The sequence below is a fragment of the Poecilia formosa genome, unplaced genomic scaffold (assembly GCF_000485575.1).
Source record: "Poecilia formosa unplaced genomic scaffold, Poecilia_formosa-5.1.2 Scaffold286, whole genome shotgun sequence".
NCBI classification, from domain to species: domain Eukaryota; kingdom Metazoa; phylum Chordata; class Actinopteri; order Cyprinodontiformes; family Poeciliidae; genus Poecilia; species Poecilia formosa.
The window spans coordinates 11,157-37,375 of NW_006800225.1; the positions used below are offsets into that span (position 1 = coordinate 11,157).

Sequence of the window (26,219 nt, forward strand, 5' to 3'; positions counted from 1 at the left end):
TAAAAAAAAGAAGCGAGAAAACTTTGTGAGACACACTTGCAGCTAATGAAAACCCATATCTCAGAAAATTAGAATATAAGTTCACTACAAAAAAAACCTATACTGACAACAAAAACAGTCATCCTAAAATGATGGAAAACTGCAGAGTACATCATCCATGCTTCACTTTAGCTCAGGCCAAGTTCCTGGTGAATCTAGCACCAAACTGCCATGCTCTGTAAAGCAGGAACTGGTCATTTTGAATGTGGGGGAACATGCCAAGACGTGCTGGAAAACAAAGTCCAAATCTCCATCAAACTTGTAGGCAGAAGGAAAAGCTGATGGACTTTTCACGTAGCTTGGATTCTCTGCGTCTCTTTTCCCAGACTCTGGGATGTTGGGCACCAAATGAATTGGAAATGTTACTTTGATCTGAAAACGTTGGAGATTTTGAACTGAGTAGCTGAACTAGTCAAGTTTTGTTGGAATGAACATTCTTTAGTGAGCTATAGAAAATATTATGTAAACCTTTCAGGAAGATACAAGACACCCAGTTTCTTGTTTTATTTTATGCTTTATTTAGTCTAATTTTTTTTTTTTTTTTTTGGTAATGCATAATTTTAATCACATCGCTCTGTTTTCTTCTTTCAGGTTAACAGGCTTCCAGGCTCCTCCCCCTGTCACCAGCACAGGGAATGTTTTCTCCTTGAGGTTGACCAGCGACTTTGCCGTTTCTGCTCATGGCTTCAAACTCAACTATGAAGGTCAGAACGTGTCTGTTTTTGTATAAATGTTTGTATTTCTTGTTTGCAAACTGAGCTGTTTAATAAAAAAATAAAAATAAAAAAAACCCTTCAGATATCCCCAAATTATGCCTAGATAAAGATCATTTTGAGTATTTTTGGTGTGAGAACAAAAGATGTAGATTTGGAAAATGAAGCTCCATATATTCCGAAATGGATAATGGCTGAAGCTGCATGTTTTACTCAGCCTCGGTATGTGAAATCCCTCACTTAACTGTTTTAAAGAAGAAGGTCAGATTTCATGTTTTGGTTTTGATGCTTTCTCGGGAACTCGGTTTCTATTCCGTTCGGGTCTGTCAGGGAAGATGAACTTGAGATGAAAAAGTGAACTGTTAAGTTGCTCAAGGAGAAGGAGAAGTGCCAGGTCTTGAACTCAATCCACTTTTTTTTTTTTTTAACTACTGTCCACTCAGCACAAGACATGATTCAAGTGCATCCTTTTTTTTCAGCAGCTGGAGGCACTCGGACTTTCTGAATCGAGCAACAGGGTTAGAGCAGATCAGCATCTGATGCCGTAGTGATTTAAAATCAGCATCATGACTAAAATTGTTTTACATCAGTGATAACAACAACAACAACAACAACAACAACAAAAAGCTTACCGAGTTTAAGTGATAGAATAATTAAAACATTTCATGAAGGTCGTCATTTTCTCCATGGCTGTTAGTCATGGGGAAAAAGCGACGTGTGCCAATCTCAGGAGATCTTTAATATCTCACTGTTTTCCTTTGAAGGGTTTATGTAAACATCATAGTGAACTATTCACAGATGAAAGAAAACAGATGATTGCTTAAAATGACGGTTAAAATTAGACCTTGAGCCAGCAGTTTTAGATCCGAGTTGTAGATTAGACCATCTTTGATGTCCTCATTGGGGCAATTAGTTCGAGTGAATGAAATGGGAGGTGGGTGGGGAAGCATGAAATCGTTTTACCAAAAGACAAAAATATAACTGTGTGCGAATGTGAAAGAAATGACGCAATTACAGTGTTTACACGTATTCATGATAAGCTGTTGTCACGCCAGCAGCTGTGTCAATTCAAAGAGTGCAGCTACGTTTGTGGCCCCGCAGGCAATTTAAAACCGCAGGGCATTTATATTTCTTCTGCACTGTCCGTTCCCAAGCTAACACAGACAGTAAAGATGATGGCTTTTTATCACACAGTCTCATCACAAGTGGTTATTGTATGATTGGTGCTCTACGTTACAAAAGTTACTTTAGTACACGCAGTCAATGTAAGCAGTTATAAAGCCTTTTGCTCGCTCACCTTGGACCTAATCTCCCAGGGAGTCCTGCTCAAGCTGGAGACATAAAGCAAAAAGTGAAACGGAAAAGCTCAGGCAACTTCAGAAATGTTAGAGGGATATAAATATGCATTTTAAACAACTACAAAATATAGAGAAGGAAACTAATCATATACATAAAACAACCATCCACCAACTGAAATCCAGCATAATTCATTACAGATATTAAAAAGTCAAGAATTTGCATTTTTTTCCATTTTCCAGCTCAGTTCTCAAAAGTTTCTTAAATACAGACCCATTCCACAGATTTAAATATAATTAAAAATGTGTTTCTTTAACTTAACTCACTAAGTGAAACTAATTATCTGGATAAATTATACACATACTCTTGCCTCTGTGACTTTATTTCATTTAATAATTATAATTTTCAACTAATTAAAACACATCTAAGGTAAGAATATTAAGACATTTTTAATAGACATGTTGCGTTTTACAAAAAATAAATTAAATACCTGCCTAAATGTTGTTGTTTTTTTAAAATATACTTTTAATCTAACAAACAAACCTCGTTGTAACCCATGTTTTAATTGAATAGAACTGTACAGTAGGATAGGAAAATGGCCTTAGAATCATCATATTTTAATGCTACCCCAAACATGTGGACTGTGAAAGAAAGAAAAATAAAATTTTACTCTGGGATCATTAAACTATTATTTTGACCTGTGATACAACATAGAGTTTAAGAAAACACGGAAAGGTAAAAATAATGAACAAAGCTTTTGCAAAAAACTGCAACACATGCATGTTCTAAACAAGCTTTACTATAAAGATTATCGGAAAGTTTTTACAAAGTGAAATTGTGAATCTCTAAGCCTGCATTCAAATTGCAATACGACTAAAATATTAACTGAATGAAACATCTTTGCTTTCTAATCTTGATATTCAATAAGAACAAGGCAGTCTTTGACTGTGTCTTAATGCATAAAACCTAAAATAAAGGACGATGAGTACTTTGCTTTTCTTCTCGCTGTGTTGTATAGGTAAAACCAATTAGTATTTTGACATTTGCAGCAGCCTATGTTTTGTGACTAAAATACAACAGGGCTTGAATGAATCTCACGTTCTGTTCATGTGAAATAGGGCTGCTTTGAAATTTCAGATTTAATCTACAACACTAAACGGGCATTTGTGATATTCTGCTGGCATCTCATGGCCACAAAAACACGTCAATGCATTTCCTAACCGTTATTTTAACAAACAGCTTTGAAAAGACATCAAACCCAAAGTTACATCTTCAAAGCCACCTTAAATCAAGCGTTAACTTCATTCTAAATCAACATTACTACTGCTAATCATTTGTTTCTCGGAAAGTTTAAAATATTTCTACGTATAGCACATCATTCCCACACATTTGTCATAAGAGCTATTTTTCACCGTGATGCTACCAAACTCCGTGAGAGTCTTTCTGCCTCCAATCGTGGGTCACTGTTGCCCGTCTTTGAGGGAGAGGTGGAGAACTGATGGGTAATCATTGAATTGCTCTGGGTCTGTTGCACTGCGTAATCACGCCGCCGCTGATTGCCGAGCGCCTGTGTTTGAATCTACACAAATGCTTCGTCTGAGTTCATATCTTCATGGGTGTCTGGATATTACAAGTTGAAGCAGTTGTCCCAGATTTACTGACTGGCACAGATTTCCACCAAGACACTTGGCACATGATTGCTCTGTGCACTTTCTGTGTATCTATGTCTGTGTGTAGATGTGACGCAGGGGGAGTTAGCTGTCAGTGAGAGGATCCAGGGGACTTATCTAAGGAGCCCCTGCTGTTGGTACATGCAGCCTTTTGACTTCGACTCAGTGTGCCGCAGCACAGTGACAGACACTGTGAGAGAGACGAACAGCACAATTGCCATTTGTAAAAAATGAAACATTACTTACACTGGTGTTATGAGAGTCTTCAGCCAGTCATCTCGGTGCAGTGTAAAACATGTTAAACGCTGGCTTTAAATCTGAATGGATAAAGCATACATTGCCAGTCCTTGGTTTAAAGGTTTAAAAAAAAGTCAATACAAAAAGATACAGGCAATACAAAATAAAGGTAGTGCTGTTTTTGTTTAGTTTGTGTGTGTGCGTGTGTGCGTGTGTGTGTGTGTGTGTACACCCCATTTAAAAACAAACATAGAGTTTTACTTTGAAATGAAATACATGAACCAGATTGGCTTCAGCCATCAATATTTTTTTTGTATTGTAACAAAGCCTGGCAACAATCTATGAGAATAAGAATGTGTGCTGGTGAGATAAGTAGTTAACAGCACCAAGATAGATTGTGTTGGTAAATTAAAAAAAAAAATTTAAAAAAAATGCACAAATGGGAAGAACAAGAGAGCATGCCATTCGGGTAAGGCAGATCTGCCAAAATGAACTTTGAAAAAGGCAAAGGAATGTGAGCATCTGCTCCTCAATCCCTTCTGCGCTCTTCGCTGTGCGTCTGTTCCGGCCACATCTCCAGCCGAGAGTGCACTCTGCTCCAGGGTCTTCTCCTGGCTTGATGTGATGCCTCGGGCCTTTTAGATCACACTTGGCCATGGAATACCTCTGGACACTTCAATCATGAGTGCAGGAAGGGCTGGAGGATGTCGGTCGGAGGGAGAGGTTCTGGATTTCCTCGTTTTCCTCCTTAAAGCTCCAACATAAGTGGAGAAACAGGTGAACGGATGGGAGCAAGAGGTCCAGCTCTGTATGTAGGACAGAAAAAAAAAAAAGGTTGTGACTGAAGAATTCACCATTACACACAGAAAAAAATAAAAAAAATAAAAAAATAAAACAGGAAGGAACAAATCAAGTGGCCACTGTAACGGAAGCCTGTGTTCGGCGGAGCAATGGTACAGAAGGTTAGCATTATCCTCTCCAGTCTGTCCACTCAGGAGAGGCTTTGATGTGCTCATCGGACACCTTGAGTCTTTCTTCCTGTCCCTCTGAAGATACTCGGGTCATGACTAATTCATCTGCCTGCACATACCATGAAGTCTGCATATCTGCACGTGGATTTGAACAAGACACAGAGAAATACAGTGATGTATAATTAAACGCTGCGTCTGAGGCTGTTTGATATTGTGCTGATGAGACAGAATTGCAGATTATCGCTGGGCTTTGACACACAGGTATGCATGCTTTCCTTGCATGATCCGTGTAGAATATTTTTTTTTTCTCTTTCTGCCTCATTTTCTGTCTTTTTACTCGTCTGCTTATTCATCTTTTATGTTCAACGTCGTGCTTATTGTTTTGTTCATTCCTGTTTTGTATTGTAATTGGATTGTGTGTATCTTTAATAATTTAGGGAAAGCAGTGAAGAGTAAAGATAAAAACTAGAAAGGTAAAAAAAGAAAAGAGTGTGGCGTCGGTGCTCGTGATAGTTTTAGTTTATCCATTGTTCCTTTTCGATTGTTGCAGGTTTGAGTGATTTAATGTGTTTCTTTTTATCTTCTGTAGACGTAAAAAGTCCATTTTAATTCCCGACGTCAGAGGTTTCACCTTGTGGCCCTTTCTGTGCTGCAAATTGACTCTTTTTGAGAATATTTAATAAAAGCACCTATCCAACTATTTATATAGTTCAAGACTTTGGATTCAGCAGAATGACACAACATAACTGCTGTTCAAATTTACCTTTCAAACACAAACATAACCCTGAATCTTTATTTATTTATTTATTTTTTTTTTTTTTTAGGGAAACAGCAAAACCGTAAAGGACACCAGCATAACAATACAACAGTTTAAGATTTCTATTTTCAATGGAAATTGCAAAGGCCACCAAAGTGTTGATCTAAGTGATATGTCTATGTAAAACTCAAAACCGCACAAAAGGTTTATTGATTCACATAAAACAATGTTTTCAAGCAATTACTTTTTAAGCTTTATTCTTGCAAGTATGAAAGAAGTTGGTCATTCAGTGAAAACATTAAAAACTTGGATAACAAGTACCGCTGAGAATGTTATCACTTTAAGGCATGCAATTAATCTGAAAATGTTAACGAGATAATATTACATAATGCAGATTAATCAAACCTACTTTGACCGAAAAGCCTCTCTCCCACGCAGGGTTTCCTGGTTCACAGCCGAGCGCGGTGGGTTCGGCAAACAAGGAGTGACGGTAAAAGTTTTCCGCGATGGCAGACTGCCATCCATTCCCGCAAGAACCACAGCTGCGTACATATTTATATTTAAAGCTAACAAATTTAGGAATGTGATTAATTGATTGACCTCCACCGCCTCCTTACATCAGATTGATTTTTTTTAATTATCTAAAATCGGGTTGCAGAAAATTATTTTAAATCAACAGTTGTCCAATAAGATAAAAAAAAAAATGTCTCTGCTGTAAATATAAATCTAGAGGACACCATGTTTCTTGGAACCATAAAAATGTCAAATATAAAATGATTTAAATAAGAGAATGCAAAATGGTAATTGTGCAAAAAGACTGAAGTTACTAAAGAGTCTTGAAAAGGCAAAAAAACATGTCAGACACATAGCAATGAACACTTCGATCTACAACTGGAAAACATTGCCATAAAGCCTGTCTTACGTGTTAACTTCAACCATAAATATATTGCCCAGTCATTCTTTTATGACTAAAATGTGAACAATTTCCTCTCCCTTTTTTACATTCAATATCTCTGCCATTTTTCCTCCCTTGAAATTAGCACATCATTACTTTGTTGTTCTCTTACCTTCAGCAGTGTTTACTTAAAGACTGAAATAAAAACGTATACAGTCTAGTTAAGCTAAAGAAAGGAGATAAAAGCCAAATTAAATCCAACAGTTTTTTGTTTTGATTTTCAGGGAAAAATAAAATGAAGGCAGAATCAACAGCTTTCTACATTAATTGGACTTGGAAAAATCAAGAAGCACATTAAAGTGGAGGTGGAAAAGGTTTTTTTTGTTTTTTTTGTTCTTCTTTGTTTTTTCCAAACCCTCTTTCTGTTTGGAGTTGCTGGGGTGGGGAGATGTAATTTGCAAACACATAGAAGTTGCTGGCAGCTGGTTAAACACTTTGGGAACCTTCACTGGCCAGATGTCAGTGGCATGGGTGGACCCATCTGCGCTCTGGGCATTTGTCCATCAGTTCCTCATAATATCATGAAGGCTGTTGTGCACTCACTGGGATCTGCAGCCAAAGCAGTGACCTTCTGTATGTGCTCTCATTTCCTGACCCGCTACAACCTTGATGTATGAAAGATGGACAGTGAATGGTGATCCCCTATAGAAGAAAAATGCATAATTATGCATTAGCCCTGATCAGCTTTAACAACATTTTTGAAAAAATAATTTTTCCCCTTAAAACTGGTCACAACACTTTGGAAACGAAGAAGGCAAAAACAATTTTTTTCACCTTCTGGTATGGTAACTGGCGGTTGCACCGTACCATCCAAGAAAAGTCGTATTTGATTCTACATTTGACTCAGATTAGCCGATTTTATAACTGAGAAGAAACGAATCGCAATGTCAGCAACTCATTGCATGTATGTGACTTGGCAGACACACATGCAGCAGCTTGAATCCTGTGACATGTCCTGGTCTGGGTTGGCACACTATAAGTAGGCACGGTAGCTGTTTGACCAATCAGTCAGGTCAGTGAGAAACTATATAGCTAATTCAAAAATAAATCAATTACACTGAACAAAGATGAATTTCGTACAAATCTAAATCCCAAATCCACAGATGCAATTAAAATACACATCAATTCCAGAGTGCATTATATTTATATCATGTCGACATGCAATCACTTCACTGAGGATGCTGTTAGGTTAAAAAACAGCTTCACTCTTTCTTTATCTTTTTTTCCCCCCCACATAATCAGTGTTTGACTGAAAACTACAACTCTCTGCAGTTAAGATCCCCACAACATATTTGATTAAAAGTTAAAACGCAGATTTACAATCAGGCTGCAGCTGTAATAAAATGAGTCGCTGCTGAAACAAATCTTTGGAGATGGTGCACTTCTTTTCTTTTATGTGATCTGCGAATATCAATAGCTGGTTTGTACTGGCAAAAGGCACATAAAAACTGAAAGCTAATGTAAAAAACAACACTTTTTTTTTTTTATCAGATTAACTTTATGCCAACAACACCCTTGTTGTTTGATGTGTCCCTGGTCAAAGACGCATGGATCAAATGGCTGAATTGCCTCCTCAGTACATGGTGATGTTCTCCAGAGTCCTGCTAATTATCTCTTTATTTGGCTCAGGTGTGTTGAAACAGAGACTCATCTCAAAGTTGCAGGGCACTGGCCATGGAGGATTGGTCCAGATGTTCACTAACTGGCCCTAAGCATCAAAAAAAAAAAAAATCTCTACCTCAAATATTAAAGATCAGTCTTCTTTTGGAGAGTCTTGACTCTGTTTTTATCCGTTTTGACAAATCTTGTCTGCTTATTTATCCGTAACCATCTTTGTGTCGAAACCTATTCAGAAAAGAGATACTTAAAAAAAAAAAAAAAACAAACAAGCAACCCCGAAAACCGGAAGAAAAATAAATTAAAAAAAAATGTTTCAATGAGTTTTAAAATAAGCTATCAAAAATGAACTTTGTCGAACTGCATTGTGTCAAGTAAACCCCAAAATGGAGATATTTGTTTGACTGTGGTATATGTACACTTAGAGACGAAAATCTACAGAGTTCTCCAGTAGAAGCATTTATCTAACCACACAGACTATATTACATTTTTAAAGTGGTCATGTTAGTTGATATATAATTTAATGGCTGCCAAGAACTCATTTTACTGTTTAAACACTTTTTTCTTTTTTTTTTTTCCACAGGCAAAAATAGTGGTGTGTAACTTAATTGCATTTATTATGACATTCTTGAGGAATGGAGGTTAATCATTTGTCATATCAAACAACAAACTGCCATACTGACGGCAATAATAACACATTATTAACTCTCCGTCAATAACTAGATGCCAGTCACATTAGGCAAACATTCAATTCTCACATTAATGAATCTTATCTGAACGCTTCATGCATCGCATGTGTTAGCAGGCTCTCAGAGGAAACAGTAAATCTCAGTTAGGATCCATATTTTAGAGCCACCCGTTGAACGAGTGCCCCGGCATTTGTTTCTCAGGGCCTTTTGATCGCTTATCAGTCCTTGACTGATTGATTTCGACACTAGTCTCTTTAATTTGAACATGATCTGAGTGTAAAATTCATGTTTGCGCATCTGCGTGCGTGAGCAAGCTAGCGGGAGCTCGCTCTGCCGTTGCGTGTTGCGCGAGTGTTTTGTGCGTGCGTCTGCGCGCACATGAGGTTGGTGATTGAGGCTCTCTCTGTGGCCGCTCTGATCTTTATCAAAGAGACCTGAGGGGACTGACAATGTCCACCCCTTTATCTATCAACCCCCCATCTGTCTCTGTCTTTTCTTTCTCACTTTAGGTCATTCAGTTTTTCTTCCCTTGCCGCAATTCAATTGAGTTTGTTTCATTGAATCTAACTCAGATAATGGTATCACTGAAAAGACAATGTGACCCCCAATGGTTGAGGCTGATTAAAGAAGACTGTAGGACAGTAAGCACACACCGTGTGAACATGTAATGATGAAAATACATACTAAAACGGCTACAGTTTGCCTCTTTTTGTGATCCGGAAGGGTGCGATTTTGTAAAAAAGAAAAAAAGAAATCTGATAATTTTCTTGTTCTTTGATCCTTTTACAATTTATACATATGTCTCCTTTTCATTTGTACATCTAAATATATATACATAGACTTGAGTTTTGCTCTTTTATTAGCAGAGAATTCAATATACATGCTATGCACAAAATATAATTAAAAATGTTGTTAATTGCATGAGCCTTTAACTTGGCTCATGCAGTTAAAATGAGTAGAAATATGTAAGTACTAAATCAGGAGAAAACTGGTGGATTGTGTTAATGTGTCTCAGTATAACATGTGTCCAATTAGGACATGTGTCCATTCCCATGTGCAAATGCAAACAGGTGTGAAACAACTGAAGATTTGAGTGATGAGGTGGGGGAGCGAGTGACAAAGAAAAAATATGGTGAAAAAGCAGGAGAAAATTGTAAGAACCAAATTTACACTGTGAAACAAAAAATAGGGATAGTGGGAGGACTTATATATATATATAAAGACTTCCCTGTAACGATACAATGTGAAATCATGGCTGTTTTAAAGTTGTATGTGTGTCTCTTTGCATTTGTGTGTGCTATCTATAATGTGAATACAGCTTGGCATTTTTACCTTGCCTACAAGGTTAGCTTCACCACAGGGACATCAATCAAAACAATCTCATGCTGTTCCCACACACACATATTTAAAGAAGAACTGCATGCAGACATTATTTTAAAAGGCAAATTTAGATGTTTTTAATGCTTGACGTTTATCTGCATTCCATTCATGACTTACCTTTATTGCCTCGGCACGAGTTATGTGCTTCCAATGCCCTTAAGGTCATGGTAAATATTTTTTTAAAAAAGCTTATTGTTTCATCTTTATCAGAAATCTTTTTCTCCGGTTGGACCTGTGTATTTACATGTTCTTTTTTTTTTAATGTATTCCAATAAATTATGCTCTGGTAAGACAGTATAAAATACATTATGTAATAATACATTTTTGATGTATTCAAGATGAAGATGAGCATGGATTACAATCGACGAACTGGATTCAATACACAAAGAGCTTTGTGAACTTTTTTTTGTCCGCCACTATGTTTTACAATGGCATTTAAGAATTTGATCATTAATTGTTATTGGTTAATACTGAATAAATAGCAGCACATCGTTTTGTTTTATTAGAGTTAGACTTTAGCAGTGGTAAATGAAAACGGCAACAAAAATTTAAATAACGTTCTCTGTTCCACAATTAAAGTTTTATGTTCACTTGGAATAGTGGGAGCTAGAAATACAATTAACAAATAAGTTCTATCATAGCGACTCTTGTTTTGTTGCAAACTGGTGGATCTGTGCCTTACTAGTGGCACAAAACGGAATCATTCCTAACTCAAACATCCATCACAGAGAGGAGAACCATCAGCCTGTAGAGGCCTTCAAGAGGTACTACGGTCTGGGATAGGAGTGGCGGGACCCTTCCACACACCGGTGGGTCTTTCAGCAATGTCCCGGCCACATTGGCAAAGAAAATTATAGTTTGTGCGAATCACTTCACAATGGACTCTTAAGAAAACGACCAACAGGATTTGCCAACAGACTTCGACTGGAGGAAAGCGCTGGCCCTACTGTTCAACGCAACTCTGCACATTAAACTTGATTTACCATTCAGAAACCGCTTGCTGCATCTTTTATGCTTTTCAGGAGGCTCCGCTTCTTCTGCTTCTGGGTCTGATTCACGTTCAAAGGTGTACAGTTGTAAATTGTGCATCTGTTTTGCAGCCATTTTCATGCGTATAAAGTGTGATTGTAACGACTGAGTTGGGAGGCACGGCCAGCAAACGCTTATTTGCATAACAGTTTCATAGCCCTGAAACAGCTCATTCTTACAGGTGCATAAATGCACAAAAAGGGCTGAACTCACCAGATTCAATCTCATCTGAGAATGATGGTGTGCAAAATTGCAATAAACATGTTTTGTATAGCCCATACATGTCCCCTTGCTTGTTCGAGGAAGCACAGTAGGTCCCCTTTAGACGGAAAAGTAAATAAATCCTACAAACATAAGTGACCTGAAACTGCGTGGAGAACAGACATTGTAAGACACATAGTAAGTGGAGCATATCACATATCTAATCCTGTGTAGTTTTGGCATTATTTTTGTTGCAAACCATTATTACAATCCTCATCCAATGGTCCTAAAGCTTTTGTGAAAAAGTTAGGAGTGAAACTCCTCAAGGTTACCCGCAGTTGTCAGGCGCAAGTGACATCAGCTTATTATCTGGATCATAGTGTGTAATTAATGGTATGGGACACAATAGCTGCCAAATCTCTGTCCACACAATGCATCACTTTGATGCCTGGATAATGTAATTATTGCAAAAGCTAGCGAAAGTATTAATTTCTGGACTGAAGGATAGAGTGGCTGCCTAATATCAGAAAAGTATAGAAAATTATCAATTAATGATGCCTAGAAAAAGAAAAAAAAAAACACCCAAGAATTCAGCAACGGGTTCGTACCGAGCTGCCAAATGGTCTATTGCCTGAATTGGATACTCGTCTAACCTCAAAGAGTCTCCAAAAAAATAATTACCAGTGTGTAATATCTAAATAATGAAATCGTATTTGCCGTAAAGTATTTCTGTGCCCCACGGTAGATAAGAGTGTAAAGTGCATCAAATGATATATTGAACTCTTATCTGACTGACATTAAATGAGCTTGTGATGAAATTATAGGGAATAGCTGCCAAACCCTTCTGCGCCGGTACAGGATAGAAATTACATCAAATGATATATTGATTTGATATTCAGCACTGTCAGATGTCCACTGGCCACCTGAGTAAAATATAGGCTGTCATGGTACACGGTTAATATCTCTGAGCACAAATGTGTGCCTCTTCGCAGCGGCAATGTGCGAGTGTGACAGGGTGGCCACTTGTCCAATGTCAGTCCATTATTCAGCTTTATATGAGCCAACCAATCAAATGGCCTCACTTCAGGGTCTCCACCTCGGTCCATCCAATCAGCATTTCATGCCAAGCAAGAAGGAATGTCACCTGATTACCATAACTAGAAAACAAGTGGGGTCATGCTGACATGGCAGTTCTCTGGGCCATGAGCAAGGCAGCGCTCAGAAGCGGCATTCGGATGCAATGCCTTCTTCGACGTCGACACTGTGTGCTAGTCAAAAAAAGAACCTTTTCAAACCGTGTCACTGCCACATAGAAAATAAAATATACAATTATCTGCAGCCATAATAAAATGCAACGCGTCAGTATTTCATTATTTAAAGCCATTTCTAGGGGTTTTCCCTCAAAATTTAATCATCTTATGAATTGTTAAAATGTCTAACAGCACTGTGTTCCTCAGGTGCTGTGTTCCTTGTTCTGTCAGCAGATTTTTTTATTTTTTTTATTTTTTTATTTCAGAGCTTCCAGTACTTTTGGTACAGCTAGTACAGGAAGTAGAAAAGCGATGCCGAAGTGAAAACTGCGTGGTTATGCTTTTCGTTTATGCAATGTGAAAAGTTTTATTCTGACAACTGGCCTGATTATTCCCAAACGACGCTCAAACAGGGAGTTGCACCTTCCTGAGCGAACATGGGGGAGAGAGAAGGCGGAAGGATTTCAGATTTATCTCAATAGTTTTAAAAATTGAGACTCAGACATTAGCTTTTGTTCACCTTCTTGTTTTTGTTTTTTTGCTGAACTTAATTTTGCGTTGTCTTTATTTTACTGTTTTTGTGCTTTGGCATCTTTCTCGGGAAACTGTGGATGTTCTCTTTTAGACAGCTGTTTGAACCTCGCTAATTGGTTATTTGTTCACTTTAATCGTTAGGAACAGTGACGATAAAGCAATCTCACTATATTTTTTCTTGCCTAAACATTATTCCTTATTTATCAGCCAATAAACTCCTGAATTTCATCTTTCACGAGTAACATGCATCTGCAAAATAGAAATACAGACCATATGCTTTAGCTGACAAAGATAAAAGCACCGTATGAAACCATTTCCTTGGAAGGGGTGAAACTTAAATGTTTTGCGATTTGGATCCCATGCAAAGATCCTCTGGAAAGAAACGATAAAATTTTCTTAACGGAACTCCTATTCAGCAGATTGGAGTCCAAGTTTTTCTCTGTGATGTTTGCCTCTGTCAAATAACTTCGGAGTTATTCTAACTCCTTAATAACTCCATCTTTTTTTTTCAGAATATCAGAAAAATGTTTGAAACTTGCCTATTCGAGAGTGAGAAAGGGAATAAGTTTGCCACAAACAAAAAATAAAATGCAACATGAGATCCATTTGCTATTGGACATCTCACATACTCAACCAATAAAAATGGGCTCCATTTATTGCTGAGTTGCGGGAGAAAAGTGAGATGGCGATATTGACCAAAAGTGCTGATACTGTAGCGAGTTGGAAGATGAAGAGAGAAACTCACAATCTGAGTCGTAGGACGGTACCGAGGATTTGTTAATGATGAGGGGGGGGGGAATCAATCATTTGTTGTAGAAACTGAGAAAGAGAAGCAAGAATCTGATGAGAGAGATGAGATCTCGGAAGCCTTAGAAGCAGCCACTCTCAGATCCAAGCAGAAGACGAGCGGCGCTGAGCAGCAGCAAGGTGTCGATCACCACCGAGCAGAGCCGCTCCCTGGCAGCTAGCAGGCTCCAGCCTCGGCAAACACTAGGAGTGGAGGTAAACAACCTTTCTTCCCATGGTGCAAGCAACCTTCTTTATTTTATTTTATTTTACTGTTTTTGCCACTGAAATAGTTGAATAGCAAAAAAAAAAAAAAAAAAAAGCTATTAGGGAAGAAATACAGATGGAATAGCAGAAGTGGAAGTTGTACAGACTAAGCGTTTTGGTCTCCTGATCTACATATCTATAGAGTCACTGCGGAGTATACTGCTGGAACCAAAGTATTTTGGAATATTACTGAGAGACATTATTATTATTATTATTATTATTATTATTATTATTATTATTATTATTATGTACTCCTCTACTTAGTATCGGATGAGGTTATTGGAGTGGAATAGATAATTTGTAGACTAATTTGTTGTGACCCGTGTGCCCTTTGAAAAGAATTGTGAATATCTTTGCAAATATTAATAACACATTGCCACTATTACAATTTATTTTGTACAGTTACACATTTTATATAGAGTTACACAGGCAAAGCCTGAGAAATCTTGTTCTGGGGCATGAAACGTGCTTGATTTTGGTCTATTGTCAAGCGTTACCAGGCTGCAGAAACTAAACTTGGCTAAAGTTGTCCGTTCTTCACTTCAGCTTGTCTAATGTATTCAAATAGCAAGAAATGTACATGAGGCAAGCACCCTCCCTCTGTTTTTTTGTTGTCGTTGTTGTTGTTTTATTATTTGCCAACTGGTCAATGAAGCTTTTATCATTGCTACATCACAACCTAAATCCACGACACCCACTGACCTTTGGAAAAAGTCAGCCACTGCAGGACTAACATAACTTAATTTAGTGATTTAAGGCATAACAATAAAGGGTTAATTTCAAACTATGTTGCCGCCTCGTTCTACCAGAAACCAAAAACGGTGAAAAGTCTGCACACGAGGAGTTATAATGGGGGCTTCAGGTCCCTGAGTGTTTGTCCTATTGGTTTGATGTTCAGCAATGATAAGTCTTAATAGAATGACCTTCCTGATTGGAACAAGACAAAGAGTCTCACTAACAATGTTTAAGTGAAACGGGGAGATGGCGGACTTCGAGCTGAAATTGTTCCTGTCTTATTTTTTTGGAGAAGCCATACACTTTGTGAATGCAGCTAAATTCCTGAGCCAGTAAATGTCCAGTGACCTTACATGGGCTGTGATCACAGATAAAGTAATTAAGAAAGCTCATCAATAGCTCTTTTTCATGAGGATTATGAAGCATGCCGGTCACTGACTTATTTTATTACTCATATGTGGTTGAAAGTGTCCTCTCTCGTTTTTTTTTTTATTATCTCACACTGGTGTAGGACTTTTTCTGGAGGGTGACGATGTGCGGCACAGAGTGGTTAGCGCTTATCACAAAATTTCCAGCATCTTCCTTCCTATTCAAAATGGAATTTGTATCAGCAAATACAGAACCGGAGCCAAGCAGATAATGATGGCCATACACAAAGAAGAATGGATCCTATATTGGTTTGGCAATGTTGTGGCAACTTCCTGAAGGCGGAGTTGAAAGAGCAGAAGTTTTTAAAGAGACAGAGGCCCAATTTCAAGGTCTTAAATTACAGTCAAATTTCTTTTAAGTCATATTTATGCATTTGGTAACACTTTATTTGAAGGGGGGTGAATAAGACTGACATGACACTGTCATAAACATGACATAACACCTGTCATGAACATGAATAAGCCTTCATGAATAATTATGACTGTTGTCATAAAGCGTCATTCAGTAAATTATGACACTTTTAATACAAAGTTGACATTATTCACAATGTCTTTGTTATGACAACTTGACATAACCAAGAAATCATTACTGATTGATTGCACTTTAAAAATTAGGTAATTTTATCTTATTAAAGGTAAAGTTTAAACAGTAATGATTTATTGGTTAATGTCAAGTTGTCATAACAAAGACATTTTGAATAATGACAACTTTGCATTAAAAGTGTCATAATTTACCGAATGACGCTTTATGACAACAGTCATAAATATTCATGAAGGCTTATTCATGTTCATGACAGGTGTTATGTCATGTTTATGACAGTGTCATTACAGTCTTATTCAACCCCCTTCAAATAAAGTGTTACCATGCATTTTTATAACAACTGAAGGTTGCATAGTTACTTGGCTGTGCTATAAAATGCCACTGTGTGCCTGGAAAATATCCAATACAGCCAGTTTAATGTGTGTCTTTGCATAAACAGAATATTTTGTGTAAACAGTGTATTCTTTAGACTTTGACTTTTGATGCAGAAGCTCATGTGGAGTCTACTTTGTCTGTGATGAGCTTCACCCACCCACTTTATAAACTATTCACCCTTCTCTCAGACAATCAGCTGTGCAGACTTAGAGGCTGGACACAGTTGATTGTCAGCCTCTGTCTTCAGGCTCACAAACTCTGCTGCTCTATTTTTTGGAGGGTTTTTTTGTTTGTTTTGTTTTTTTTTTGTTTTTTTGTTTTTTTTTGTTTATTTTGCTTTGTTTTTTCAGCTTGGCCTAAGTAACAAATTTTGTTCTTCAATATTTTTGGGATCTTGCTGATTGACAATAAATCAGTGAATCTGAATTACATCTGTTTGAAGAAACAGAGGGCCAGTAAGCTTGGAGTCCAGGGCCAGTTTTGAGTCTCCTGTCATTATTAAAGCAAATCGAATTTATAAATGTTGACACCGCTCTCACATTTGCATTCGCTAAAAAATCCTTTTCAGTAATTCTTTTCCATGGCAGAAATTTCCTTCTTGAACTGACCCCAGTCCGTTTTGGTCATTAGCTTCTCTCTTGCGCGAGAGCTGTAATTTGTCTTCCCTAAACTGAAGCAACTCTGAAACCTGTGTAAAAATAAAATAAAAATAAAAATTGTAATGATCTCTTAAAATCACACTCGTGTGGCAACGGCTGGGTGAATGTGGGTGTGTTCGGTCCCTGTTTCTATCAGTAGGCTTTCCAGGGGGTCTTCTTGATGTTAAATTTAATAAGTCATGCTACAATAACCACAGCTATTAGATATTGCACACATGATAGCACACAGCTGCACAGTCCTACAGTAGCTCGCTTGCTGAATATACACCCTTGCAAAAAAAAAAAAAAAGTAGTATCCAGTAATGTTATCTCTGCACAGCGAAGATTTATTTGTTTCAAACATACACCCTAAAAGACAAACTCAGTCTCTGCACCTTTTAAATGTGAACAATAAAGTCCAGAGTGTAAACAAAAGGTGTCATTCACTAATGACCTGTGACGAAACTGATCAGCCCTAGAGGCAATAATCTGGCTGTAGTCTACCAGTTAATTTTTTTATATGCCACTTAACATCACTAACCTTACATAACCTCCCACTGATGTAAAGTCATTGTGTTGGTTAGTTTAAAGACAGAATATCTGTCAAAAGACATTCTGTCAAACACCTTTATGAAGAACAACAACAACCTTTAGTTTACAACTCTGTGTTTATGCAACAAGAAGCAAATGATGTAAGGTACATTGATTGTCAATTTAGTCTTGTCTATTTAGTTATTTTAGTGTAAGTTAATTAAAACTGTTACTATCACACATTATCAGTGCTGATTTTAAAAAAAATCAGAATTAATTGCACACATTTTGTAATATTTTTAATGCACAGAGACAAACAGAAGATCATAACTAAACAAAAACCAGACAATTTAAGACATTTCTGACAAACAACCAGACCATATATGACATAAAGGGATTGGCTGGAATGGATTTGAAAAGCTAAAAAAAAAAAAAAAGTATTCATCAAATGTATTTATTTTAATTGATAAAAAAAAAAAAAATCAGATTAATAAGACTCTGGTGCTGTGATTAATCACTATGCCTACATCTGTTTGGGAAATTTAAATTTGTGAATAAAAACAACATACTCCTCTACACATACATACGAGTGGCAACAAACTTATTCAGAGGAAACTGAATAAGGAATATTCTATTTTCTAGTTCTTGGGTGCCAGGCCTTTTTTCTGAGGTCAACTGCCCTTAAGCCCCATATTAAAACCGCCAGTCTTTTATTTTCTCAAAGCAAACATGTCTGAAGATCTCAGTTTTCCAGAAAATATTTTTTATTATTATTATTATTCAGGAAATAATTTTGTTTTAAACCTTAACTTAGTAATATCCCTCTCCATCCATTTCCTATGGAACATGTGCGACAGTGACTTGTCCTCATCCATCCCTGCAGCCGGTGTAATTTGTGAAAATTCAAACTTTGTGCAGACAGATGTGCACTGGCGACACAACATTGAAAATGTTCCAACTTTTGTTGCTGCGGTCATTGGATCAGTAAAACTTATCTTTCACTGCTGTTTGTCGCTCCCCGTGTGTCACTCCCATAATGCACTGCTGCGAACTAGGTAACCCTGTATAGGAGAGAGGCTTTTTGGTCAAAATAGGATAGTTTGATTAATCTGCTTAATGTAATATGAATGTGTTAAAATTTTCAGATTGATGTGTTAATGCATTAATGTTGACAGCCATAATTTATTTACTGCTCTTGAGTGACAACTATGGCATTTGTTTAATTTTAAAACGTCTCTCTTACTCTGTTTCCTTTTTTTCCATTAACGGTTATTGATCTAGTCTTAAGGATAAACTGTAAGATTCTGTCTGTGTGCCAATTCCTTACCTCTCTGTCTTGCTAACTCCTGTTTCCAACCTCGCTTTCTGTCTCTCGCCCCTATTTTGAAGCCATTGTACCCTTTCAGATTACAGAAATGTGTCAGTCGGTTTGTGTGTGTGACTGTGTGCATGTCTGTGTGCGCGTTCATCAAAGTGGAGCTTTAGCAGAGTGACAGTGATGTCAGACACATAACGATTTCCTATTGGCTGTCAGCCCCCGAGGCCTACCGACCTGTTATTGATCTGACCAATTAGCATTCTCACCTTTAATTAATACTGAAGTCTGACGTGTGCATGCAAGCGCGAGCACACACACACACACCCACACATACATACAGCGGACTTTTAATTAATTATAAGGCAAGGGGCTGTAAAGAGAGATAAGAGAAGATTCAGAAGAAAGAGATAAATGTGGAAAAAGAGTGAATTTAGTTTATTTTTTTTTAAAAAGCCCCCATGAGGCGACTGTGTTTTGAAAATAAAAGATAGCTTTACTTATGCATTGTGAAAATTGAAAATACATTTATTTCAGGGTCACTGACTAACATTTACTGCTTTCCAGCAAACATCGACAGACTTGATGAAAATCAGCTTGTCAAAAACACACACAGTTTATTACTCTGCAAATGAATCATCCTGCTGGAGATAGCTGTGCAAAAAACAGTATCCCCTTGCTCTGAGTGCATCAAACATCGTATTTGCAGCAACTCCCAATGCACTTTTCTTATAAGCTTAGGTTTATCGTAAAACGTGTCCGTTCTTGCAAACGTCTGCAACACTGAAACGTGTTGCCAGTCCATCTTATGAAATCCGACAGGGTTTGTTCACCTGTCCTGTCCTTCTAAAAGAAATAAGTCAGCCCTCTCATATCAGACAAAAGCAAATAATGTTGAGTACAGAAAAGTATCCTGCAAGAGTAGTTTAATCCAGGCTATGATGTTATTCAGGCCTGGTGGCAACAGCCTGTAAACACAGGACAATTAGAGAGAGATGGGGGGTGTTTTTGTTTTTCTTTGCATGCATGTGTACGGGTCTAATGAAGTTCTGTTGGCAGGATGTCTTTGGGGGGGGATGTCTAATGGTTTATTGAACCAGGCCTCAGAGAAACATTGATCACAGTATCAAGGAGCCGTACCCACACAGACATAGATACACAAGCAAAACACACATCTTTATCCTTGCACGCACACACACACACATGCAAGTGACATGCACACACACTGGCATTGGAGGGTTCTCACAGGCAGACTGCTGAAGTGGAGGTAAAGAGCTTATAATTGACATCTGCATGTTTCTTTGTGAGCAGTCAGAGAGTAGGTCATTCAATTAAATATGGGAAAATCGCTTGGCTCGGTGAAACTAAGTACATCTTTTCAACTACCATTGGTGGATGAAAATTTGAATTTGAAAAAAAAAAAAAAAAACAAGATAATTGTGACTACTGGGTTATTGTCTTTCTGCGAAATGATTAACTTGTTTCAGGCAGCCAAGTTTTATTCATCTTCACTTGGCTGAGTCTAATTATGTATATCTGTCACATGAAAGTTTGCAGCTATCTCCATTGAATTTCAAAGAGGCAGCAGATTTTTTTTTTTTTTACATCCTGCATTAACATGAAAGTGAATCCCTTATTGGCTCGAGTGATTACAAATTTGAGTGCATAGCGACCCCTAAAGTGAAATGTATTTCTCATTTAGCTGCTGGCAGATAATTCAAATCTTATTTCAGTCATATCAACAAGAGAAACATAGGTTTTGGAAATATTTTTTTCGTCAAATGACTTTCAAAATCACTTCTGACAGGAACTGGCTCAAATGACTATTTCTGGTAATTTAATTGGATTTGAAAAATAAGTGATTTAAAATTACACATTTGTCCCAGAGCGCAGCAGAAGAAGGTCATTTTACGCAGTAATGACTGACCAAAATATATATTGTGCTTGCCACAGTCCGCTTGGACCTGCTTCATGATTCCACTGAATTGAGAATAGTGTTTTCATTATTTTCCTGCCAGCAATCCAAATTGAGAAACTTTTTGCACTGAAGAGGGTGCAAATGTGTATATATGTATGTATATGGTCTAGAAGGATCTAATTTCCCCCCAAATGGCTCTGAACAGTCTGCATATGGACAAAGAACATCTGGGGATCTGCAAGTATTATGCAAATAAAATGGATAAAGAAAGACGGACAGAAAAAAAAAGACATTGGAAACAAAATTTTCTGTCGGCATTCCTTGTCACATGCAAGCTAAGATAATCAAAGCAGCACAGCTAGCTGTTTCAAGAAGTTACCTAATAGTCTGAAATGCTAATTTACTTATATCTTCCTCTTTGGCTTATCTGGTTTTACATTTGATTCTGCTACTGTTTTGGATTAATTTGATATGTTTGATTTGATTTAGTTTAGTTGATGCATACTTTAATGGTCAAAATGACCAAAGTCACTTCTTAGCATTTGTGCAATGGCATGACTAAAATTTAGAAGTAATAGCGCTTTACTCTTTATTTATGAAAAAGGCAGCATTGAAAGTAAGCATCTATGTAAAACATTAGTGCCAAATTCCCCCTACAGGCCTCCTTGGGAACATTTTCTAGTTGCACCCTGGGTGTCAGAGCCTTGTCTTACTGTCGAAATTCGATTAAATCAAGAATTGAAGGTAACAGAGATGGGTTTTAGCTACTTTAACGCCAGTATTTTTCTCTTTCTGTGCCAGGTTTGTACCCTGCAACATTTTCTATTCTGTTTAAATGCTAAATGTGTCAGTTCTGAAAAAGCAAATTATGCATTACCCACGACTGTGCCCAAGCGACGAACAAAACACAAACATGGGTCTCCTGTGTAATGTCCAATGCATGCCTCTTACAAATCAATTGGAGGAAACAAACAAAAGAATTAGGAAAAAGCAGACAGATACAGGCGCTAAAATTTTTTTCCTGTTTACTGCTCGAGTAAAATATGACCAAAAACAGCACTGCATCGGTCCCTTCAGGGCCAATTAGGTAACCAGTGTGTTTTGATGATGATTAAAACACACAAATTATGCTACTATTATCAACTTTACAGCTTTGCTAAATCTGGCATTCTGTTATAATTTTGGAACTTTTGTATTAAGTGTTCATGTAATCACATCTGAAGAGGATGATTGGAGCAGAAACAGGATGATTGGAATAGGAGCAGGGATGGCTGAGTTTAAAGGCAGCTGCCCTAAATAGTGATCCCTGTTGTGAACTGCTGAGGCAGAGAACGGTCATTATTTTTAGATAAATACTGCAGAGGCGTGTAATTCTTAGCTTGTTGGGTCTTGACAATTTAAAAAACCAAAAACTGGGCAACTTAAAACGTGTATCTCTCACTGTTGCTTTGGGGAAAGACTAACAGAGTATTTCTAAAAGTGTGATCAATTTTTGTTCTACTGAATCTAAATGATGTCTTTGACTGAAAGACTGGAAAAATGGGCACTAAAATAGATTTTGCTTGCCAGGATGGGGAAACTTTGTGGCAAATGACGCTTATAAATTGTGGAGAACAAAGATCATGTTGGGGTTTCTGGTGGCTACCTTCTTGAGCTGGTTTTATTCTTTATCTACAGTAAATGCCCAACACAGGATCTCTCATACACTGAGGATACAATTAGATACAAGTATAATGTCTCTCATTAGAATACAATTTTATATCTTGTTATTGTTAAGGACCTAAATGTGTTTAAGAGTTGCTTGTTGAATTTGAATGATTTCCACCACTTGGTTCATCAGAGAGCTTTTCACTCAGTGTTCCCAGGACCAGAACTAAATATCCAGAGGCTTTTATGCCTGTGTCTTTGTGGGCTTAAAACCTTTTATGCGTTTATATCTTCCAAGCTTCCCTGTAGCTACTGGAGCTCAATAGGACTTTGAGCCCCTAAACTCAAAGTCCTATTGAGTTCAGGGGCTCAATAGGACTTTGTTTGGAATAACGTCTGTCGTCACATCCGCCGTTGTTCCACTCACAGGACGGCAGCCGGTGACGACTGTAGGAGGCTGGAGCTGTGCCAGATTGTTTTATCGCTGTGCTCTGCCCTTCTCCACAGATTGTGGATGCTTTCAGACTCCATTTGCACTTTTTGGCTCTTCTCTTCACACTAATTTTTATTTATTTATTTTTTTTTTTTTTAAGAGTCCTGAATCAAAGGTCTGACGTTGCTCAACCTCTTCCTAAATCTGCAGGACGTAATTAGACATTTGAGAAATGTCTCTTGGTTTGCTTTTCATATGGTCAGACTATTTGTTATTAGGTTTTTCAAGCAGAATCTAAAATTGCGTAGGAAGACGTCGCTGAATATCTCATTCCGGCGTTCATCATTGTGGATTTAAACATGCACATCCACATAGAATCATCCATCGGCTAGCACAATTGTTCAGCTGTCACGGAAGGAAACTGAGAGTATAGCTGGTTGAGCTAATTGGTGACAGTTCCTTGACACTTCTGCAGTAACATTTTAAATGCGGTATAATAGATTGAACTGACAATTTTGTAGATTTGCTTCAGTTAAATGAAAAAAAAAAACAGAAAAGCATTCATTTCATATCAAAACATTTGAGCATTTGATAAACCACTGTGTATTTTTCTTAGCTGCTACTGAATCTTATTTTAACTTGGTAAGATAGATTTAAAGTTTTCTCATTTTGAGTTGTTGTCAAGCACTGAATAGCATGTTTTATAGTGACATGTAGAGTCCTTACAGTCCATACATTTGTTATTTCTTATCTTATTCACCAGTAGTTCAAAAACATGTTTTCATGTAATTCTTTTCTGATGCAAGTTGTCTTTCTTTTGTTGGTAGCCACACAAAACTTTCAAATTGTGACCTTAAATATGCTGTTTGTGTGAATGAATTTTCAAAACATATGCAGTATATGTAAATTTGTGCACCGATAGAGAACTGTAATACTTTATCACTAACTTTATACATATTTAAAAAAATAAAAAAAAAAATAAAAAATCTCACAAGCTCTTCAAAAGAGTGAACGGATACATTTTACCAAACTTATTAAATAAATCTTGCTTAACAGCAAATTGACTATGTCCAACCTTTGATACATGAGTGTCCTCAAACTTCATTTGTTGTTGAACTAAGTCTTGTGTGCTGTAATACTTTCCATATATTGTCCATTTATGCATAAGGTATGGAAATGATTTCAAAGAAATATCCTTTTAGGTTTTGTCACAGCAAATTTAAATAGATGGTTCCTTGCACAGATTTGTGCTGTGCATCCAAGCATCTTGATGCGCGTTCTGTTCATGTATAAAACCCGTCTCGTCGTTTTGTAGGAAAACTACTGCTGACGGAGGTGCAAAACCTCCATACTCAGTGCATCATCCCTCTTGTTCTTTGCCACTCCTTCCTTTTTTTCCTGCTTGCTCCATAACTTCACTGTCCTTCATGGCCCCCTTCTCAATTTCTCAGGTTTGCCACATCATCTGTCTCACTAAAAAACCCTAAAAAATCAAGGGAGCACTTTCACTTTGCCCTGCTGGTATTTCATTCTTCAAACCATTCTCAGGATTCCCACATTCTGGAAGGGTGAGAGTATGACTGAAATTGGTTTTAGGCCTAGAAATGTCTGGTTGAAAACAGTAAAAAAAAAAAAAAGTGTAATTCTATTTTCTTAATTTGTCGATTTTTCCATCCATCTAGTAGTCTGTTCAAACGTGGGTTCAGTTATTTGCATCTGTCTTTCATCCATCCATTTATTCCTTAATTTTTTTTAACTACCATCACTTCCCCATCCATCCATCCATCCATCCATACATCCATACATCCATCCATACATACATACATACATACATACATACATATATTTGAGTCTGGAATTCTAAAATAAACATGTGTAAAAACTGTGTTTTTACACACTGATTAGTTATTTTTACCCGTCTTTCTTTTCCCTCTTTTTTTCCTCCTCATCTCTTCTTTAAAGTGAACTCTACATTAATTGCTCATCTTGGGAGAAATAAAGCGCAAATGGTTATGTCGGAGAGGGTGTGAGATAGAGTAACTGGTGGGGTCTCCTTTGCATGCGAGTCTGTGTGCATCGCTGTGCATTTGCGTGTGCGTAAGTGCATCTGCTTAAATGACAAATGTAGATGGTACTACAGATGGCCCATAAAAGCAGCAGCTTGTAATGAAACAACTGAGACTGAAATCATGGTTATGGTGAACTGGGGAGAGAGTGGAAAATAGAAAGCGAGGTGTAGATAAATAGGAAGATAAAGAGGAATTGGTTTAAAAGAAGAGTGAGTATGAGGAAATAAGAGCGGGCAGATTGCAATAAACCACGGGGAAAAAAAAAAAAAGAGTATCCACCATTGGACACTAAATAAAGTTACCTAATTAAACTACGACAGGATTCTCATAGTAAACTAAACAGACAGCCAAAAAAGGGATTTATGCATCAGGAATGACCACATCTGAGAAAATAGTGAGTAGCAAAAGACAACGGGATGAGATTCAAACTTTTTTGCTGCGTCCAGATCAGACGTGTAATGTTTTTTTTAAAGTGCGCCAAGAGCAGAGAATTAACCTGCTGGACCTTCGATGCAGTAGGAAGAGATGACATTTGACTTTCCCTTAGGCTGTGGCGAACCCCAATATCAGGCAAGTCTGACTTACAAAAATAAAGTTGATTCCATAACTAGTGCGTAAATTATACCGTGACATTCGGGGTCGGAGTGATAGGATAACCTTAATAAATTAAAGTTCTATAATCTGCAAGAAGTTTTCTGCGAGAAGTTTATTGTTATTATTTTTGCTTAATGGTTGTCATCAGGATTAATTATAATGCATCATATCCATCCCAGTGGTTCACAGGGCCATAAAGCACACAATGAACTTCATAATCAGTTGTAGTTGGATGTCACGTATATCCTATTCTGCTGCAAAACTCTCAAATAATCAGAAGAGCAGATCTACACGAAATACCACATCCAAAAATTACCATCAGAATTATGAAGACGAAGATAAAGATGCAATTACTAGATGGCATTTGCAGCTGCTTCGTTCCTCACTACCAATAAAGACGCGGTTTTAAACTGAAAACTGTCAGTTATTTACATAAAATAACACTTAAATTGCTGTTCAACTAGAAGCCTTAAGAAATGCTTAAATTACTAAAAGTGATATTGAAAATTATTTTAAAGCTAATAGAAAAAAACAAGCTGAATCTTATACTTTATATATACATATATATATATATATATAACAAGCAGAAAGTGACAATGCCTAT

At 37.3% G+C, this 26,219-nt stretch overlaps 1 protein-coding gene across 1 annotated transcript in view; it reads left to right on the top strand.

The window, feature by feature from the left end:
* The first annotated feature begins 589 nt into the window (after nucleotides 1–589).
* Nucleotides 590–26,219, top strand: part of LOC103151595 (CUB and sushi domain-containing protein 3-like) — a 272,095-nt gene continuing 246,465 nt past the window's right edge. Inside the window, exon 1 of the mRNA XM_007571755.2 lies at nucleotides 590–743. Within this exon, the coding sequence (XP_007571817.1) occupies nucleotides 590–743 (154 nt within the window). The remainder of the gene's footprint in view (nucleotides 744–26,219) is intronic.